Raw genomic sequence first — 21,367 nt, 5'->3', positions numbered from 1 at the left:
AAAATTACTGTCATCATTGTGGTTGATTAAAAGCCCTGATGCTTGGAATCTTTCCTTGCAATTTTGATTTAGTAGGTCTGGAGTGGGATCTATGCATCTTATTTTCTACACACGATTCCACTGACACTGATGCATGTCCACGTTTGGGGAGCACAGGAATAACCCATATTCTGTGGATTATCCTGTGCAAGCTGCCCCTTGTCATGCCTATCCTTGGCTTGGGTACTTCCCTGCTGTAGGACGCAAGCAGCATGATGATGTGGCACTTCATGCACAGTCTTAGCTACATCAATGCATCGTGAAGCACCCTGCCATTTATTCTCTTTCTGTAATTCCAGCATAGAGTCTTCTTCCTGGGCGGTTGATTTATAGTAGTGCCTATTGCCATTTTAATTGCTTTAGTTTCAAAACATTAGTATCCTTGTGAGCTTTTTCCCCATGTAACCCACTCAACCTATGCATTGTCTGAAGCCTTTCGCCAGGAATGCTCCCTTTCCCCTTCACCAGGGCCAGCTTCATGGGCATGTGACCTGTGCAGTCACACAGAACTCCACACTCAGAAGGCCTCACACTTGGTTTAATGCTCTCCTGTTACTGCCTTGAAATTCTTAGTTTTATCTTTGAACTTGTGTTTTGTAAGTCAAGCGTGATGAGACAAGCATACACATGGGCAGAGGAGATATGTGCAATATGTGTGTCCACTGTTCCTTACCACCTCTTTCATTTACAGCCATCGTGATTCTCGTGAGCACAGAATTCTAGTGGGCCCACCATACATGAGAGTCCAGGGAGGTTCAGAGTTAAGTACAAGGCAAGCATGTTATGTCTACAACTGAGAAAGTGGGGACACAAGGGCCCCAAGAGGTCATACTTTCTATTTGAACCAGACTTGATTTGAATGCAAAAAGAAGGTAATGGCATTCTAAGAAGCATGAATGGCCATGGCACCCAAACATTCCCTTTCTTACTCATGTTACTTTCCTGTATTAGCCAACCACTTATGCTGAAATGATGACACATAAGAAAAGGAAAACATAGGGCAGCTCAAAATTTCTCTCTTTCAGTCCTTCCTTAGTCATCGGTAAGTTGAGAGTGTTGATAGAATGTGTACATATCAAGAAGTGAAATATCAGTTGAGCTAGTTTTGCGTGTTGTTTCCACTGTTCTGATAAGAATGAAACATATATGCATACAAAAGGTATAAAGTAATAATTGTGTAATTTTTGGTGATGCTGTACATGAGTTAAATGCTCTATAGCTGCACTAAAAACTGGAATAGCACAATAGAAAAAGGAATGATAAAATTAACGCTAATAATTTAAAGTTTTAATTTTTCCTAGAACAGCATCAAGTACCAAACAGATAAAACACTGTAACAAGCTGTGAGAGAAACCACAGAAGAAAGGTAAAACAAATTAGTACTTTTTTTAAAAACAGCTTTATTGGACTATAATTGCTTTACAATGGTGTGTTAGTTTCTGCTGTATAACAAAGTGAATCAGCTATACATATACATATATCCCCATATCTCCTCCCTCTTGCGTCTCCCTCCCACCCTCCCTATCCCACCCCTCTAGGTGGACACAAAGCACCAAGCTGATCTCCCTGTGCTATGTGGCTGCTTCCCACTAGCTACCTATTTTACATTTGGTAGTGTATATATGTCCATGCCACTCTCTCACTTCGTCCCAGCTTACCCTTCCCCCTCCCCGTGTCCTCAAGTCCATGCTCTACGTCTGCGTCTTTATTCCTGTCCTACCCCTAGGTTCTTCAGAACTTTTTTTTTTTTTTTAGAGCCCATATATATGTGTTAGCATACGGTATTTGTTTTTCTCTTTCTTACTTCACTGTGTACGACAGTCTCTAGGTCCATCCACCTCACTACAAATAACTCAATTTCATTTCTTTTTATGGCTGAGTAATATTCCATTGTATATATGTGCCCATCCTCTTTATCCATTCATCTGTCAATGGCCACTTAGGTTGCTTCCATGTCCTGGCTATTGTAAACAGAGCTGCAATGAACACTGTGGTACATGACTCTTTTTGAATTCTGGTTTTCTCAGGGTATATGCCCAGTAGGGGACTGGTGGGTCATATGGTAGTTCTATTTTTAGTTTTTAAAGGAACCTCCATACTGATCTCCATAGTGGCTGTATCCATTTACATTCCCACCAACAGTGCATGAGGGTTCCCATTTCTCCACACCCTCTCCAGCATTTACTATTTGTAGATTTTTTGATGATGGCCATTCTGACTGGTGAGAGGTGATACCTCATTGTAGTTTTGATTTGCATTTCTCTAATGATTAGTGATGTTGAGCATCCTTTCATGTGTTTATTGGCAATCAGTATATCTTCTTTGGAGAAATGTCAATTTAGGTCTTCTGGCCATTTTTGGATTGGGTTGTTTGCTTTTTGGATATTGAGCTGCATGAGCTGCTTGTATACTTTGGAGATTAATCCTTTGTCAGTTGCTTCATTAGCAAATATTTTCTTCCATTCTGAGGGCTGTCTTTTCGTCTTGTTTATGGTTTCCTTTGCTGTGCAAAAGCTTTTAAGTTTCATTAGGTCCCATTTGTTTATTTTTGTTTTTATTTCCATTTCTCTAGGAGGTGGGTCAAAAAGGATCTTGCTGTGATTTATGCCATAGAGTGTTCTGCCTATGTTTTCCTCTGAGACTTTTATAGTGTCTGGCCTTACATTTAGGTCTTTAATCCATTTTGAGTTTATTTTTGTGTATGGTGCTAGGGAGTGTTCTAACTTCATTCTTTTACATGTAGCTGTCCAGTTTTCCCAGCATCACTTATTGAAGAGGCTGTCTTTCCTCCATTGTATATTCTTGCCTCCTTTATCAAAGATAAGGTGACCATATGTGCATGGGTTTATCTCTGGGCTTCTATCCTGTTCCATTGATCTATATTTCTTTTGTGCCAGTGCCATACTGTCTTGATTACTGTAGCTTTGTAATATAGTCTGACATCTGGGAGCCTGATTCCTCCAGCTCCATTTTTCTTTCTCAGGATTGCTTTGGCTATTGGGGTCTTCTGTGTTTCCATACAAATTGCGCAACTTTTTGTTCTAGTTCTGAAAATGTGAAAAATGCCATTGGTAGTTTGATAGGGATTGCATTGAATCTGTAGATTGCTTTGGGTAGTAGAGTCATTTTCACAATGTTGATTCTTCCAATCCAAGAACATGGTATATCTCTCCGTTTGTATCATCTTTCTTCCATCAGTGTCTTAATAGTTTTCTGCATACAGGTCTTTTGTCTCCTTAGGTAGGTTTATTTCTAGGTATTTTATTCTTTTCGTTGCAATGGTAAATGGGAGTGTTTCCTTAATTTCTCTTTCAGATTTTTCATCATTAGTGTATAGGAATGCAAGAGATTTCTGTGCATTAATTTTGTATCCTGCAACTTTACCAAATTCATTGATTAGCTCTAGTAGTTTTCTGGTAGCATCTTTAGGATTCTCTATGTATAGTATCATGTCATCTGCAAACAGTGACAGCTTTACTTCTTCTTTTCCGAGTTGGATTCCTTTATTTCTTTTTCTTCTCTGATTGCTGTGGCTAAAACTTCCAAGACTATGTTGGGCACCTTTGTCTTGTTCCTGATCTTAGAGGAAATGGTTTCAGTTTTTCACCATTGAGAACGATGTTGGGTTTGTCATATATGGCCTTTATTATGTTGAGGTAAGTTCCCTCTATGCCTACTTTCTGGAGGGTTTTTATCATAAATGGGTGTTGAATTTTGTCAAAAGCTTTTTCTGCATCTATTGAGATGATGGTTTTTCTCCTTCAATTTGTTAATATGGTGTATCACGTTGATTAATTTGTGTATACTGAAGAAGCCTTGCATTCCTGTGATAAACCCCACTTGATCATGGTGTATGATCCTTTTAATGTGCTGTTGGATTCTGTTTGCTAGTATTTTGTTGAGGATTTTTGCATCTATGTTCATCAGTGATATTGGCCTGTAGTTTTCTTTCTTTGTGACATCTTTGTCTGGTTTTGGTACCAGGGTGATGGTGGCCTCATAGAATGAGTTTGGGAGTGTTCCTCCCTCTGCTATATTTTGGAAGAGTTTGAAAAGGATAGGTGTTAGCTCTTCTCTAAATGTTTGATAGAATTCGCCTGTGAAGCCATCTGGTCCTGGGCTTTTGTTTGCTGGAAGATTTTTAATCACAGTTTCAGTTTCAGTGCTTTTGACTGGTCTCTTTATATTTTCTATTTCTTCCTGGTTCAGTCTCGGAAGGTTATGCTTTTCTAAGAATGTGTCCATTTCTTCCAGGTTGTCCATTTTATTGGCATATAATTGCTTGTAGTAATCTCTCATGATCCTTTGTATTTCTGCAGGGTCAGTTGTTACTTCTTTTTCATTTCTAATTCTATTGATTTGCGTCTTCTCCCTTTCTTTCTTGATGAGTCTAATGGTTTATCAATTTTGTTTATCTTCTCAAAGTACCAGCTTTTAGTTTTATTGATCTTTGCTATCATTTCCTTCATTTCTTTTTCATTTATTTCTGATCTGATCTTTATGATTTCTTTCCTTCTGCTAACTTTGGGGTTTTTTTGTTCTTTCTCTAACTGCTTTAAGTGTAAGGTTAGGTTGAGATTTTTCTTGTTTCTTGAGGTAGGATTGTATTGCTGTAAACTTCCCTCTTAGAACTGCTTTTGCTGCATCCCATAGGTCTTGGGTCGTTGTGTTTTCATTGTCATTTGTTTCTAGGTATTTTTTGATTTTCTCTGATTTCTTCAGTGATCTCTTGGTTATTTAGTAGTGTGTTTTTTAGCCTCCATGTATTTGTATTTTTTACAGATTTTTTTCCTATAATTGATATCTAGTCTCATAGCATTGTGGTCAGGAAAGATACTTGATATGATTTCAATTTTCTTAAATTTACCAAGGCGTGATTTGTGATCCAAGATATGATCTATCCTGGAGAATGTTCCGTGAGCACTTGAGAAGAAAGTGTTTTCTGTTGTTTTTGGATGGAATGTCCTGTAAATATCAATTAAGTCCATCTTGTTTAATGTGTCATTTAAAGCTTGTGTTTCCTTATTTATATTTTCATTTTGGATTATCTGTCCATTGGTGAAAGTGGGGTGTTGAATTCCTCTACTGTTATTGTGTTACTGTTGATTTCCCCTTTTATGGCTGTTAGCATTTCCCTTAGATATTGAGGTGTTCCTATATTGGGTGCATAAATATTTACAATTGTTATATCTTCTTCTTGGATTGATCCCTTGATCATTATGTAGTGTCCTTGTCTCTTGTAATAGTCTTTATTTTAAAGTCTATTTTGTCTAATATGAGAATTGCTACTCCGTATTAGTACTTTTAATGGTACTGTTTATCTGATTTTTGGACAAAGGCCCCCACATTTTCATTCTGCACTGGGTCCTACATATTGGGTAGCCATTCATGCTCTTGAGTGCTCTGCTCCTCCTGAGGCAGGTTTCAAACCTTTCCTTGGAACCCCCTTTTGTCTACAGCCCTTTGGGGATTCCACCTGATTGTCACTGATTTGAAGGGTGCCATTGTTTCATGGCTCCTCTGCTGCTTCATTTATGAAATCCAGAGCTGGACCAGGACTTAAGAAATAATTCAGGGGCTCCATGATCTCTAGAGGAAGGACACCTGCCACAGTGGAAGATGACACAACTTCTCAATCCCCTTCCAACCCTGACTTGGGGAGGCAGCCAAATGCTGGAATCTCTTATCTGGCACTGCTGGTTCTCCCTTTGATGAGTTTTGGCAGAAAAATGCTTCTGGAAGACTAAACCTCAGCTATTATCCTTGACAACTTGGTTCCTCTCTATCCTTTTCTGCTACCCCATGAATTGTTGAGCAGTTGTGAGTAGGCAGAGCAGGTGGAGGCTCTTGTCAACAGTGACTGATTTCATCAAAACTCTGCATGAAGAGTCCTGGCAAAGCAATGCTTGGGAGGTTTTGTTTTGTTTTGGTTTTAATGGTACAGCAGAATCACCTCTTCTTTTAAAAAAAAAGTGATAAAGATAATTTTGGCAAATGTGCAACTATCACATCACAAAACTGGAAACAAGAAACTTTATAGGAAACCGATGAAGATGAGAAACTATAGGAAACTGAAAATGAGCAAAGCAAGATCTGTTTGTGGTAAAGGATATAAAGAACATAAAAATGTATATTCAAGGTTTTTCCTGGAACATTATAACCCATCAAATTAAGGTATCAATATTCTCTAACAAAAATTAACTGATCTGAGGAAGGGTAATGCAGAAGTATTCTAATGCAGTGCTGCCCAATAGAACTTTCTGTGATGATACAGAAATGTTTCATCATCTCTGTGCTAATACAGAATCCACTAGCCACATGAATACTCCCATTGTGGCTAATATAACTGAGGAACTGAATTTTTAACATGGCTTAAATTTAGCTGCTTTAAAAAGTGGCTACCAATTGAGCAGCGTAGTTCTAATGCCTCATAGGTCAAAACCAGTGGTTTCTATGGGGGACTTCTCTAATTACTGCTGAAGGGTAGGGGGTTGGAGTAGAAAGAGAAGAAAGCTCTTAACAGATCTACTTAGTCACTTACACAACACCTTACATTTGCCACAGCTTCCAGAATCAGTAGGTGGCACAACCTGCTGTAAGGGGTATGAGGGAAGGATTCTTGGGGAGACCTGAGTAGGCCCTTCCAACTCCTGGCTCAAGCCAATGGCAGTAAAAGGCCTAGGATTTTGTCACTCAGATGGGGAGAGGACTATGGTTCCACACACAGAATCTGAGGCTTGGGCCACGCCTGGGGCATCTGTGTATGGAAATCGTCGCTGTGGGGCTGGCAGGGAGCTGGAGGTGGGGCGCTCATTTTCGGACAGGGTTTCCAGAGCCAGAGGAGGATCTAGAGGTGGAAGGAGGACCTGTGGGCCCTTTCTGGCCACCTGCAGGCTGAACAGACCCTTTCTTTTTGGGGATTAAGGTCTTGTTCTTGCTCTTGAACACTTTGCTGGGATCCAGCTTGTTCACAAAGGAGTCGGTCTCTTCCGTGAGTAGGTTTGTGTTGTAGGTGATGGGTTTATACATGTTGAACCATTGCTGTAAGGCAGAATTAGGAGAGAGGGTCACAATTCAAAGGAGAAGAGCATGTGTTTATGTTCTTTAGGGGAGATACAGGGGTAGAGAGCTGGGGAGATGAGGCAGAGTAAAAGACTTTAGGAAAAACTGCCTCTAAAATCTATTAGCACTTCCTTTAGGTAAAAGGGAAGACAGACACACATTGCTTTATGGGGTCTCATAACCTTTAAACACGAGGACTAAGAATCTGAGTAAATGCGCTTCCTTCTAACCTAGTGTGCACTGAGCCTGGTATGCTAGGTCCCAAATCATCAGGGTACAGTGTCCTTCTAATTGTTCTGCCTCCAAACCAGCCGCTGCCCATCAGGTGGACTTGGTAGCATCCTTCCCACAGGGAAGGAGCAGACAGAGGCCAGAGCAGGCCTCTACTGAGGGAAGTTGCCTGCTCTCTTCCCTACAGGCTTTCTGGGCAGCTGAGGGCAAAGGGCATCTACATTTATTTTCATTGATCACAACCACCCACTATGTTGCCTGGATGTATGTCACTGTCATGTGACATTTGAGGAAAGTGAGGTCCACTCGATGAATACACACATTCATCGAGTCCCTCATTTTTTGCCACCCAGTCAAAAGTTCTTCTAGACACACCTGGTGCTCTCAAACCAGGCAGTATATCAGCATTACCTGACATCTGTATGTTTAAAATGGTGTCTGGATCTATAATATAAATGAGGCACATCCATACTTTGAAATACTCTATATCATTGAAAAAGACAGCTCTCTATATATTGATAGGGAATGAGCTCCAACATGGAGTTAAGTTGAAAAGAAGGTGCAGAACAATGTGAATAGTATATCGCACTTGTGATTTAGAAAAAAGGAACCAAAAACTGTATGCATGCATGCTTTCTATCCAATAAAGTATCTCAGTGAGGGCACAAGAGAAACTAACAGTGGCTACCTGTGAGGAAGTGGATGGGGAAGCTGGAGAACCAGTGAAAAAGAGACTGATTTTTCACTGTTGCTGTATGCATGTACTGCCTATCCAAAATGAGTGATCAAACCTAATCTCCCCCCACCACCAACCCCTTTTTATTAGAAGTAAAAACTCCCCAGGTGATTCTGAGGATCAGCCAAGTTTGGGAACCACTTAACTAGATTAGTATAAAGTGAGGTTGTCCACCTAAATTGGAAGCACCTGCCTTGCTTATTGAACATACAGGCTCCTGGGCTCAACACCAGATCTGAATCAGATGAGGAAGCTGGGAATCTGCAATTTAAGCATTTCCTCTGAAGATTCTGATACATTCTACAGTTTGAGATGACAGGTGGTCCCCCCTTACCTTGGCCTGTGGGCTAATGCCATAGCTGGTGAAAGCATACTGCCACTGGGGCAGGCCCAGGTGGGTGATAAGCAGGCGATAATAGGCAGTAAAGGTATCTGTGAGAAAATGCCAGTATAATGCTCTGTCCAGGAACCAGATCTCAGTGTCTTGTGCTAATGCTGAAATAGCAGACAAAGGACATAAAGGAAGGGATGGCTTAACACTTTTTTCCTTTTATCTATAAAGTCAACATCTACTCATGGTTAAAACAAATTTCAATAGTAGAAGGAATGTAAACTGTAAGTACAAGTTCCCTTTTTCCCCTTCCAACCTCCCAGTTCTGTTCTCCAGTGGCCACTGTTACTGGCTTCTTTATATTCTTTTACAAATTCTTGATCAGTCAGTCGACTGATCTATCTGCTGGGCTTTGGACATCTGTGCATTCAGGCTATCTAAGCAGCACTCCTTTCTTGTGCGGGCTCAACACTCCCCCTCCCCCAATAGGTACATACTGTGGTCTCAGCCTTCCTGATGGAGCGACACTCTGACTGAATAGTTCTGGCTTTCTCAGGAGGTCTGTCAGGAATTAGAAGTGCTGTGAGGAAGCACCATGGAGGAGCCCAGACCAGCTTCCTCTCCTGGGACGCCTGCCTGTGCGGCTGTGTGAGGTGCTGGTGGAGCTGAAGCAGGCACTATTGTACCAGCTCCTGCCTCACGCTTGCTCCTGACCGTCCATTCTTAGTACTCCTAGTTCATCTCCTAGGCCTCTCCTATTTCATCTCCTGTCTAATGGCTGTAACATCTCCCTAAGTGGCCTCCATCCTCCAGTACTTTCCACTTCCATTTCTGCTTGTGGTCACATTTTCATTTGAATCCTGCCATACTTCTGCTAAATAACCTTGACTCCCCACCTACTTCCACATAATGTCCAAACTCCTTCACCTGGCTTTCAAAACTCCTCATGAAAGGGAATAACTGGGCTTCTGGTGTCATCTCCTCCTCATCCACAAGATGAACCATGTGGCCAATGAACTGGAATTGTCATTCCCCCCAAATCAGGTGCATTCTCCCATGGCATGGCTTTTACCCATATCCCTTTGCTTGGATGCCCCCTTTTGCCCCCCACCCCACATCCCCCGTATCTCATTCAGACCTATACTTCAAGATGCAGCTCATTAGTTGCGGCTCACTGGCTCCTTAGTTGCAGCACACGGGCTCTTTAGTTGTGGCCCCACGTGCTGCAACTAAGACCCAGTGCAACCAAATAGATAAATAAATAAATATTAAAAAAAAAAAAAAAGATGCAGCTCAAAGGCTACTTCACAAAGACTCCTCCAGCTGGAGATGATCTCTCCTTTCCCCCAGAGGTAAACCCTGGTGTGTCTTCTCACCCTTTGCAGGCAGAAAGCTACTTGAAGAGGGCTGGACCTTGTCCAACTCTGTAGTTCCTAGGGACTGAATTGCTGTTAGGGGGCCAGGTGATGCCCACTGCTCAAGAAGCCAGAGCCTTTTTCTCTTGATTTCCCATCTGGGATCTTAGATTGAGGTCTAGTAATTCAGGTTTTTATTGCTGTTAATTGGCCTACATAAATACGTGTAAAAGACAGACAGTGTTTTTCCTGGATGCTTTTCTAATGCATGAGCCTGCTGGAGGAGTTATAAACAGAATGACTATTTCTTTTAGCTTTTATTCACTTATTATCCTAATCTTATTATTTTGCAGTAACTCACAAGTGACACAAATGACAATAGCTTAAAAAGACTCTAGTAATTGGCCTGGAGGGGGATGCTCAGAGAGGACCAAAGGGGTTTTCTGGGTCTTGGCATCTACAAGAGACCCAGCAGCAGCACCTCAGGAGGTCGGGGAAGAGCATGCCTTTTGTGTGATGGCTGGAGAGCCAGGTCAGCCAAGGCCATTCCCAAACTACAGGACCATGCCTGCCATGATTCTTACCTGGTTTCCCTCTTTTGTAGACAAGGCAAACCTTCCCATTCCCGTTGCAAGGATCCAGCTCAAATATTACACTGCGAGAATCAAAGTGAGGCTTCTCTGGCTGGTTCTCACTAGCTGCAAACCCAGAAGTTAATGGTAATGTTCAAACACACTCAGCTCAAACATACGTATTCATCCAGCTTTGCTTGGATGAAAAAAACAGAGGGAAAAAAAGCCTTATCTCAAACATATTCTTAACTATTATTTTCAAATGTGGACCAAATGTATTCTATACTCTAAATGCCCTGGGTCTTATTCATGGTCTAAGCCTCTGTCTGGGCTCCCCTACCACCAATAGACAGTGTCATGCAATCTGGGGAAGGGGGCATGAGGACAACAAACTGAACTTCTTGGGAGTGGGACTACATAAGTCAGAGTAATCTGAACAACTTTTTTCTTTTTCCCCAGATACATGCTTTCCCCTCGTTTATAGCACTTCATGATCTTTTGATTAGAATCCTTTTTCCTCTGTTTAAAATGTATATTTGTGGCATTTTATGTTTATTTCTATTATAATTATAACATTATAATTAATGCTAAGTCTGGCTCTGTTAGAAATACCTACCTAGAAACGAAATACCATGAGGTAACAGAAAAAAAGATAAATTCTTAGAAATGCAAGCATCAGAAACCTTCTCTCCTGCTTCTTTCATTACAGCAATTATGCAATAATGATTAGCATTAGTGACTGGGGTGGAAAGGGTTTAACAAACCTAGGAGAGATTGGATAAAACAGAGTATATAAAAATAATATTTTTGATTTACACATATACCCATACATATAATTTTACATAAAGGCATAAATATTTACATTTCTAAATAAGAAGGCTTTTTGTGTTTTGTTTTTTTGTTTCTTTCTTTAACATGGTTTTACCCTCCCCTGGTGGTTATACCTTCATATTCTTCATCTCATATGGTCCTAGGTAGACATATAGGTATACATTTAAATTTTGTGAGATCATTTACTATATAAAAATGGGATACCACACGTTACCTGAATCTTACTTTCTATACAATAACACCATGTGGAAAGCCCTCTAAGGGTTGTAACTCTAATGCATTGTTTTTAATGGCTGCCTGACGTCTGTGGGAGTGGATGCACCCTAATTTATCCTGTCAGCCACCTATTGATAGGGGGCCAAAATTATTCTGCTGCAAATGCTACAGTAATCATCTCTGTACCTGTCCCTTTGTTCTGGTGCTTTTGTTATATGGCTAGACACCCTGAAGTATTATAGAATGGACATTGCCAGACTGCTTTTTGAAAAGGTCTTTGTTTTTGAAAGATATTTTCATGGGGTATAGAATTCTAGGTTGACAATTTTTTCCTTTGAGTATTTTACATTTTTTTTAATCAAATGAATTTGCTTAAAGAATATTTTATTTTTAAATTTTTAATGTATTTATTTTTTCTTCTGGTCTAACAGCATGATTTTCCTCTGATTTTTTCTTTCTTTCTTTCTTTCTTTCTTTTTATTGGAGTATAGTTGATTTACAATGTTGTGTTAGTTTCAGGTGTACAGCAAAGTGAATCAGTTATACATATATCCACTCTTTTTTAGATTCTCTTCCTATATAGGTCATTACAGAGTATTGAGTAGAGTTCCCTGTGCTATACAGTAGGTCCTTATTAGTTATCTATTTTATATATAGTAGTATGTATATGTCAATCCCAATCTCCCAATTTATCCCTCCCCCTTCCCTGAGTATTTTATCTTGATTGAATTGTTTCCAATGAGAAATATGCCATTGTCCTTATCTTTGCTCCTTTGTATGGAATTGTCTTTTCCCATTGACTGCTTTTAAGAGTTTCTCTTTATCCCTGATTTTGAGCAATTTGATTATGTTTCCTAGTATTGTTTCTTCATGTTTCTTGTTCCTGGCTTGTTAAGCTTCTTAGATATGGTTTAAGGTTCCAAGTAACTGGTACAGTTTTGAGCCACTATTTCTTCAAATAGTATTTCCTGGTCCATCCCCCTCTTTTCAGGGACTCCAATTATACACACATTATACCATTTGTTGTCCCTCAGTTCACCGATGCTCTTTTAAAATAATTTTTTATTTTCTTTCTGTGTTATTTTGGATTGTCTATTGTTATGTCTTTAAGTTCTCCAGTCTTTTCTTTGGCAATATCTAAACTATTGTTAGTCCCATCCAGTGTATTTTTCATCTCAGAAACTAGTTTCATCTCTAAAAGTTAAGTTTGGATGTGTTTTTTCCTATCTTCCATGTCTGTACTAAGTTTTTGGACATATAGAATATAGTAATGACTGTTTTAAAGTCTGTATCTGCTAATTCTAAACTGTATCTCAATTCTGGATTGGCTTCAATTAATTTTTCTCATTATGGTCATTTTTTTCCTGCTTTTTTGCATACCTGGTAATCTTTGATTGGATGCCAGAAATTGTTAATTTTGCATTGTTGAGTGCTTGCTATTTTTATATTTCTATAAATATTGTTGAGCTTTGTTCTGTGACACAGTTAAATTACTCGAAAACAGATACTTTCGGGTCTTGTGCTTAGTATTTGACAGGCAGAACCCAAGGCAGCATTTAACCTAGGGCTAATTTTTTCCCCATTACTGAGGCAGGACCCTTCTGAGTACTCTACCTAATTCTATGTAAGCCATGAGGTGTTTCAGCCTGGCCGGTAGAAATGGACACTATTCCTGGTACAGTGTGAGTACCAGGCATTGTTCCCTCTAATCTTCTTGGGTGGTTTTGTCCCTGGCCTTGGGCAGTATCTTCACATGTGTGTGCTCATCAGTTCTTTCCTGAATACTTGACGAGGACACTCTGCAGATCTCTGCAGTTCTCTCTCTATGCAGCTCATTCCTCTCTGTTACTCAGTCCTGTGAACTCTACCTGTCTTCATCCAGCTGGGCTCTTAGTTCTGTCTTCTCAATTAACGGTACAACATGTTCTCCTTGGGTTCCCTTCTCTACGCTGTCGACTGGAAACTTTCAGATAATAAGCTAGGGTTCACCTCATTTGTTTCCCATCATTCAGAGCTCATCATTCTTCCCTGTGTGATGGTCAGTATCTTGACAACATCCATTGTTTTATATATTTTGTCTGTTTTTGTTTTTTTTGTTGTTCCAGGTGGGAAGATAAATCTGGCCTCTACTATTCCATCTTGGATGAAATCAGAAGTCCAGACTGTAGGCTCCCACCAAGCTTTAGCAGCCTTGACTGATGCTGACTGGGGTCTGCCCTCAGGTGAAAAGTTATAAAAATAGGAAAATCATTCAGTGTGGTTCCCTTCTGCCATTTGTAGATGCCACTCCAGTTTCTGCTTATTTTTGGTTACACTCCAGTCCTTTTAGGTAATTATTTTAAAAGTTTCCCCAGAGTTTAGAGTATTATCTCCACAAGTCCTGATCTGGTAAAAGGTAGTATGCCATATGGCCAGAATCATAAGGTCAAATCTACAATGTCATTGTCATTAGTTCTTCACTGAATTTTTAGTTTGGTTTTATCTCCATGTGCACATTAGCACACTGTCCTACAGTCTGTGCCTAATAATTTCACCCTCAGGAATAACAGTGCATATCTTTCTGTTACCTGTTATTTGCGCTAGTTCTTGTTCATGGTGTTGTGTTTCTTCATGTGCCTGGTTCTTTTTTAGTAGGATTATTTTTGAAAAATTATTTATAAAAACAATGAGGTCTAGGATAATATTTTCTTCCTCTAGGGAAGAATTTTATTTTTATATGAGTTTTATACTGAGATATAATTCACCTACCATACCATTCACTTAAAGTGTACAATTTAATGGTTTTTAGTATATTTAGAGCTGTGCAACCATTAACACAGTCAATTTTAGTACATTTCTCTGGAGTGAATTTCTGTTTTTTTCTGCCAGGCCCCTGAGGAGATTAGTAATCTGGAATCAAATTAGTCCAATTTTGGGATTTAACATTTTCTGGGATGCACAGGTGACTTATACTTGGGCTTCAGTCCATGTGAAGAGTGGTTATTTCTGGTTCATTCTATCTTCTAGAGTATATAGCTCCTCACGGTGCTAACCAAAAGGGTAGGGTAGTTTTTAATGGGTGCCATCTTTTGTAGGTTCTAGACTCCATTTTATTCTTCTAGTCTCACATATGGGTCAAATTCTCAATTTTTCAGTAGCCTCATTGCCTCTTTTGAAAAGGACAATGTATCCTAGGCAAAAGCAACCCTAAACATTGAGCCTCTTCCCTGGATTTCTGTCTTCTTCTGGATGTTGATCTGGTGCTATCTCATCATCTTATTAGCTCTTTGATGATTTTTATATGTTCCCTGACTTTTCAGTTGTCTTCAGCAGGAAGACTGCTCTGAATTACCTATCTATCTGCCATTATCAGGAGGCCTCTTCATCAGTTTAAGTATGCTCCTGAAAATAACATATAGATGAGCTTTGCTTTTTATATCAATCTGATAGTTTCTGCTTTTCAAAAGGGAAATTCAATTCCAGCACACTTAACATAATGATTTATCCGTTTTATTTTATTCCTCTTAATGTTTTGTTGCTTATTTTATAATGTTGTTTCTTTTCCCTTTTTCTTATTTTTACTCATGTGATTCAACATTCCCTTTATTAGGTTAGAGATTCTAGAGTAATTTTTTATTCCTTTAATGGTTATCTTCCTTTTTGTTATGTATTTGCATGACTGGATCCATATGATTCTACCCTTACTTGAAAACAATATGCCATTGTTTCTCTAACCAAATGTGGTATGCAGAATTCTAAGATGGCCCCCAAGATTCATGCTTGTGTGTATACACACCTGTACAACCTCCTCCCCTGAGTGTGGTCAGGACCTATAATATGATGGAGTAGTCATTCCCTTGATTAGGTAACATTATGAGACTCTGTTGTAGCAGACTGGAGAGAAATATTCCTGCTGGCTGAGAAGCAAGTGGCCATATTGTGAGAGGGTCTTGTGGCTAGAATCTGAGGGCAGCCTAAATGAGCCAAGAGCGAGCCCTGGCCAACAGGCAACAAGAAAACAAGGACTTTGTCCCACAACTGCAAGAAACTGAATAAGGTCAACCACCAGTGAGCTTGGAAGAGGCCCTTATGCCTCAGATGAGATCACAGCACCAGCTGACACCTTGTTTTTAGCCTAAAAAGATCCTAAGCAGAAGACTCTACTAATCTGTAGCTGAATTTTTGACTCATGAAAACTGTTAGATAATAAATTTTTAGTGTTTCAAGCCATTAAATTTGTGGTAATCTGTTATACATGAATAGAAAACCAATACACCAAGACACTCTGTTTCCCCCAACAAGGCATACTATTTCTTTCCTACAGTAGGATGAGGCTTCCACTTTCTACTTCCTTTCCTCTTTGTCCTACATTTTCTATTAAAAGGACTCTCTGGAACATTCTTTGTATTAGTTGCTAGGGCTACTGTAGCAAAGTACCACAAACTGAATGGCTTGAATAGCAGAAATTTGTTATCTCACGCTTCTGGAGGCCACAGATCCAAGGTCAAGGTTGGTTCCTTTTGAGGGCTGTGGAGAAGAATCTGTTCTATGCCTCTCCCCTAGCTCCTGGTAGTTTGCTTGCAACTTTTAGCTTTCCTTGGTATGTAAAAGTACCACCCCATCTCTGTCTTCATCTTCACATGGCTTTCTTTTACATCTGTATCTCCAAATTTCCCCTTTTAAAAGGTTGTCAGTCATATTGGATTAGGGCTCCATCCAACTCCAGTATGACCTCATCTTACCTACTTACATCTATAATGACCCTATTTCCAAATAAGGTCACAGTCTGAGGTAGTGAGGTTAGGACTTCAACATATGAATATTTTTTGGGGGGAGGGGACACAATTTAACCCATAAAGCTCTTATATCTTGCTTCTCTCCTTTCTGTTAGGTTTAGCTGAGAGTATACATTTAAACATATTCTGTGCACTATGTCCCCTCTTTTCCAAGAGTTCTTATGTAAAAGTTGTATACATTCCTGGATATTAAGATTTAATTTAGTCTTTCTCTTTCATAGGAGGTTCACTAATCTCTTGTTTCCCTTCCTCTTTATATATCTGCATCTTGAGATCTCCATTCCATTTCATCTGTCTTTTGGTTAGAGTATTTATGTTCTTGAAGTTTTACACATCCTTTAATATTCTTCTAATAACCTGAGAGGTATGTTTGGTCTGTATATACAGGACTCTTGATTTTCACTCCTTTTATCTCAGTAACCTGTTTATGTTTTTTTACTGCCTTCTAGTTTCCACTGTTGCAGGTGAGAAGTCTGATGTCAGTCTGATTATTCTCTCTTCACAAGTAATTTGTTATTTTTGCCTAGAAGCTTGCGATTTTTTTCTGCATCATGTAATGCCTAGGTGTCTGTTTTCTCCTGAATTCAATTTGAGTCTAGGAGAGCCCTTTCAATCTGCAGATTGAATAAAAGTTTTCGTTTATTACTGTTTATTTATTATTCCCTTTCCAGCTATTCTTTTTCTCTTTTTTGAGCACCTATAATTCCAATGGAAGGTCACCTGGATGTATTTTCTATTTCTCTTACCCTCCACCTTTTCACTCATTTGTCCTTTTAAAATTTATTTATCTGTCCTTTTAGATATTTCTTGCACTTGCTTTTTCAGGCTACTAACTCAGGTCTCAATATTTATACTCGTCTTCAATTCATCTAGTCAGTTGTTTAATCAAGAATTTTTACTTTTTTTCTATAGGAAGTCTTTGTGCTGTCTTAAATGCCCTTAAGTGTTCTTGTTTTTATTTAGGTTTTCATCTGTGTCCTCTAGCAGTGTTATTTCTCTGGTTGTGTATTCTGATATTGCTTCCTGATTGTCCTCTTTCTAACTGCTGAGTCCCCTGAGAAAAGACAGCATTCTTCTACTTAAGTTTAATGAAGCTTAGGTCTAATTGTTGGACTATCCTAAAAAGCATGAACTCAGAAGGTGCCAGAAGCCCACGTGGTTTTTATCCCCATCAGTATGTAGGACAGTGTGGTCTCTACCCCTAGCTCAGTCCTTGCTGAGGTCCCTTGAAATCCTGTCATCTAGTCTACCTTTATCTACCAGCTTCAAAAGCAGGGTACACCCATTCTACTTATTTAACAACTCTTTTGCCTTTTAGGGGTTAGAGAGCCCCAGTACACACATATGAAGCAAATGTGACCTTTTTCCCATCCTTGAGGATTCCACACATTTCTGAGTGACAAACTCTTCCCAGGGCCCAACACTTTCCAGGCTCAGCTCTTGGACTCCTCCTCCTATTGTCCAGCTGCTTGTCCAGTTGAAGGAGAAAGCCTTGCATCAGTTCTCTCTGTCAGAACTTCAATGCACTCCAAGGCATTAGTATTGGAGACACTAGTTGCCTACTGAATATTCATTCTCCCTTTTTAAAACTCCAGTTCTGTTTGATGAGGCAATACTACACAGCTAATCTCCTCAAATTCCCTTGCACTATGGGTAACCTTTTGACTCTATTCTGGCCAATGGTTATTGGGAAAACTATTATTTTTCTGACAAAAAGGAAAATATTCTGCCAAGAGACAGTTATTTTGCCCTTTACTCTTCTTTTTCCTGCCTGGAACATAGACTTGAAGCTTGGAGGTAGAGCCCACATTCTTCAACCATGAGGATGAAAACCAAACACAAAGGCTGGTGTGCCAGGAATCCAGAGGGAGACTTTATCATTGAGTTTCTCAAGCAGCTACACCAGCTTAGTTCCAGATTTCTTATTATGAGAAAAATAAACTCCTATTTAAACATTGTAATGGGGGTCTGTTATATGCAGCCAAACACAGTTCTGACTGAAGAAGTCCTCACTTATACATAGTTGATCATAGCTTTAGCAGCCATTTGAATTATAAGCCATTTTAATCAGAAGTGGCAAAGAGCCTGAATGGAGGAAGGGAGCTGCATTTAGACTGTCACGGTCCCTGAAACCTCTCAATACTGAAATGTGGAGTGAAGTTTAATCTGTAACATTCATTCACTTACCAGGTATTCATTAACTGCCTACTATGTGCCAGGGACTGAAGTGGGTGCTGGAAACAAAGATCCCAACCCTGGAATTTTCTTCATGAAAATTTCCTTTTTTGATACAGGCTGGGTTTTTTTTGTTTTTGTTTTTAACCTTACTCCCATGGTTCAGAGAAGCCATAAATGGGAAGGGTTGGGTTTAGGGGAACATGTTACAATGCCACAATGTCTTCCTATTATTTTCAACATTATAAAATGGAAACAAGCAGGCTGATTTCTAACTCAAAGCAGAAGCCCCTCCAGTTACCTTCTTGTGTATCGTCCTCCAGGTCTGCAAGAGTTGGTGCGTTAGGAAGTGAGTACAGGGAAGACTGGTTGAGTTGAGTCAGTTTTGAGATGCTGTTAATTGCCATGCTGCCCAATGGAATGGTATGTTCTATGGGAACGTTAACAAAAAGAGTTACATGGAGTAATAAGCTAGTTACCATGGTCATCAGAAGGGCTTCTGCTTGACTAACTTAAGCCCAGCTATTATTTGATCCCAAGGCTGAGGAACTGAATGGAAAGTGGAAAGGAGAGAATCAATGCATTACATGCTCCAAAGCACCAGCCTTTTATGCAAAAAAAAAAAGCAAACAGCTGGGGCCATGAGTGAAGAGTCCCCACTGCACGTGTTAGGGCGGAGCACCAAAGGAAATTTTAAAAGGGGATTCTCAAAAAGAACTGGGAATTCTAGGGTAGGGGCCCTAGTTTGAAGATCAAAGGACTTAAAAATGTTTTTGCTCCCGCCATCCCTTGAATGAAGGGTTATACTTTCCAAAGGAGTAACAGCTTTGATTATATAACTGACCGCTTCTACCCTTCTTGTCATAAGCTTTCACTATGGAAACTATCTCCCCCTCTACTTGTCATTTTTTCTTACTCAATGGAGCAAACTGTCTTGAAAGCTTTCTTGCTTGGTTCAGTCTTCTGTGATTCAGGTGTAAACAAGAAACAGGCAGACTATGTATTTTCCTTATCTATCATATAGAATCCTTATAATATAGGGTGCTGGACATGGGATGGCACACAAAGACTTGGACATATGACTGCTAAAAAACTGGCATAACTGAAGGCAATAAAACAGCTGGTGTACAGATCATGGAATGTCCAAGAAAAGACCGCTAAGGAGGTAAACATTGGAAGCTGCCTTTGCTGGCTTTTCTGATAATGATTTGAGCCATCCAGTAAAGAATGGGTAGAGCAATGTGGATAAGGATAAGAAGATGGGTTGGGAGGATTACATTAGAAAAAGTATTAATAATGAATAGGGACTCATTCATAAAACCTTCATGAAATGTTTCTTTTCTGATGCAGGCTTCTGAAGGGGCTAGCCTGTCTCCGTGATGTGGGCAAGGGAAAATCTGACAGTCACTCTAGCCTCTGTCCACTCTCTCTGTTGCTCCAGACTCCAAAGGCCATGGCCATGAGGGTTTCTGATGTAGGTGACAACAATGGTTTCTAGACCATCAGAGGAAATGATTCTAAGCCAAAAGTTCATGTTAAATGCTTAGTAGTAAGCTATAAAATATGCCTCTGGTCAGCTGCGAGAAAAACAGGAAGGTTTGGGGAGTCACCAGAACAAGGGAACCTAGGAGGTAGCAGCAATGAAGGGGAGGAGTCAGTTCTGCAGGTTTGCTGTGTCACAGAAGTGACTGCATTCTTAGTGGCAGGAAGGAGAGGTATAGGCTGATTCCCAAGGACCAAAGTAGATCTGGGGATGTGGCTGGAGTTTGGAGATAATAAAGTCCTCTTGAGGACAGGGAAGTCTGTGTCAGGAATGAGCTGGACTCCAGTGGCAAGATCTGGATTTCCTAGTCTATGGAATGTTACTAGAGTCTTCACCTAAATGCACAGCACTGACTTTCATGCCTGCATAGTACCTGAATCTCTGACATGTACCAAGGTGTGATTTCCCACATTCACGATAGAAATGTTTATCCTGGACGTATTTAATACCAAGGATGATAGCCTGCGAACTAAGGTGGTTGATGACTCAGGCTGAGGAGATGTGAGGCAGAGAAGGAAAGGCTCTGGTCTGAGGGTCGGAGCCCTGAGGTCTCCACCGTGCTGGGAATGAAGGAAGGAGCCCCTCTATGACCACCAGAGGCTGTCACTGCAGCTCATCCTGAGGAGACCGCTCCAAGGTGGAATCCTCAGAGGCTTTAAGTTCGAGGTGGCTCAGGATTTTTGTGTAGTGACTAATTTTTCCCTCCACCTCAGGCCAACAGGAAGCCTCTAAATTGAGCTTCCAGTTAAGTACTGGGTAGACCCTGGCACGGGGGCTGGGGAGGCAGTGGGTGAAGCAATGATGGCATGTGTTAGCTTTGGGAGATAATCACAGCTTCTGGACACTGCACTTTAGAAGAACCCACAAAAACTGTCCAGATTCAAAGACTCACAAGTTGTAAAGGCCCTCAAAGTTGTCTCCTCTAACCTCTCAGCCAGGGAAATGTTCCTCTACAGCAAGCAGGCTGACTCACCATCCAGCTTCACATTCCATGTCATGTGGAAGCCATTGGTCATCAGGTAAAAGTTCTTCAGATCCTCAGGCAGCACACAGTTATTTTTCTAGAACCACAAAGCAGCAGACTGTTAGGTCAGGGCTGGGAAGGAGGGCATAGGGCTCTGCCTCAAAGCATCTGGGGATGCTATTTACTGTGTTTCAGATCCCCAAAACAGGAAAACTCTGAATAATTACCTATAAAACTCTATTGGAGAGTTCTGGATTGAGACGGCAACAAAGCAGCCTCCTCCACTCACCTCGTTTCACTGACACACTGAATCTACAGCTACAAATTGAACAACAATCCCTCTGCAAGAAATCCAAAAACTAGCTGAGCGACTCCTACGCATCGGGTGAACAAGAAGACACACTGAAATGGGTACGAGAGGCTGATCACAACCTTGCCATAAAACCCACTCCCGGCAGGGCGACATGCAACCAGGAGGGAACTCACAACTTCTGGATTCTCCCTGAGGAGCAAAGGGCTTGGACCCTACATCTAGCA

The 21,367-nt window shown here is 40.3% G+C and overlaps 1 protein-coding gene across 4 annotated transcripts in view; it reads right to left on the bottom strand.

Moving 5' to 3' along the window:
- Positions 1-1,585: 1,585 nt before the first annotated feature.
- Positions 1,586-21,367, bottom strand: part of TPGS2 (tubulin polyglutamylase complex subunit 2) — a 60,604-nt gene continuing 40,822 nt past the window's right edge. For 2 of the 4 annotated variants that reach the window (XM_061170446.1, XM_061170445.1), the window contains 5 exons: positions 20,840-20,927; positions 18,625-18,753; positions 10,339-10,452; positions 8,403-8,563; positions 1,586-7,080 (listed from right to left, as the gene is read on the bottom strand). In XM_061170446.1, coding sequence (XP_061026429.1) covers positions 6,850-7,080; positions 8,403-8,563; positions 10,339-10,452; positions 18,625-18,753; positions 20,840-20,927 — 723 coding nt within the window. In that variant the 3' untranslated portion in view covers positions 1,586-6,849. The remainder of the gene's footprint in view (positions 7,081-8,402; positions 8,564-10,338; positions 10,453-18,624; positions 18,754-20,839; positions 20,928-21,367) is intronic. The other 2 variants (XM_061170442.1, XM_061170444.1) reach the window with 2 other exon arrangements.

This window comes from Eubalaena glacialis, chromosome 15 (assembly GCF_028564815.1).
Source record: "Eubalaena glacialis isolate mEubGla1 chromosome 15, mEubGla1.1.hap2.+ XY, whole genome shotgun sequence".
Classification (NCBI taxonomy): Eukaryota; Metazoa; Chordata; class Mammalia; order Artiodactyla; family Balaenidae; genus Eubalaena; species Eubalaena glacialis.
Note: the sequence above shows the minus strand (reverse complement) of the source record. Positions and strands in the feature narration are given on the sequence as shown.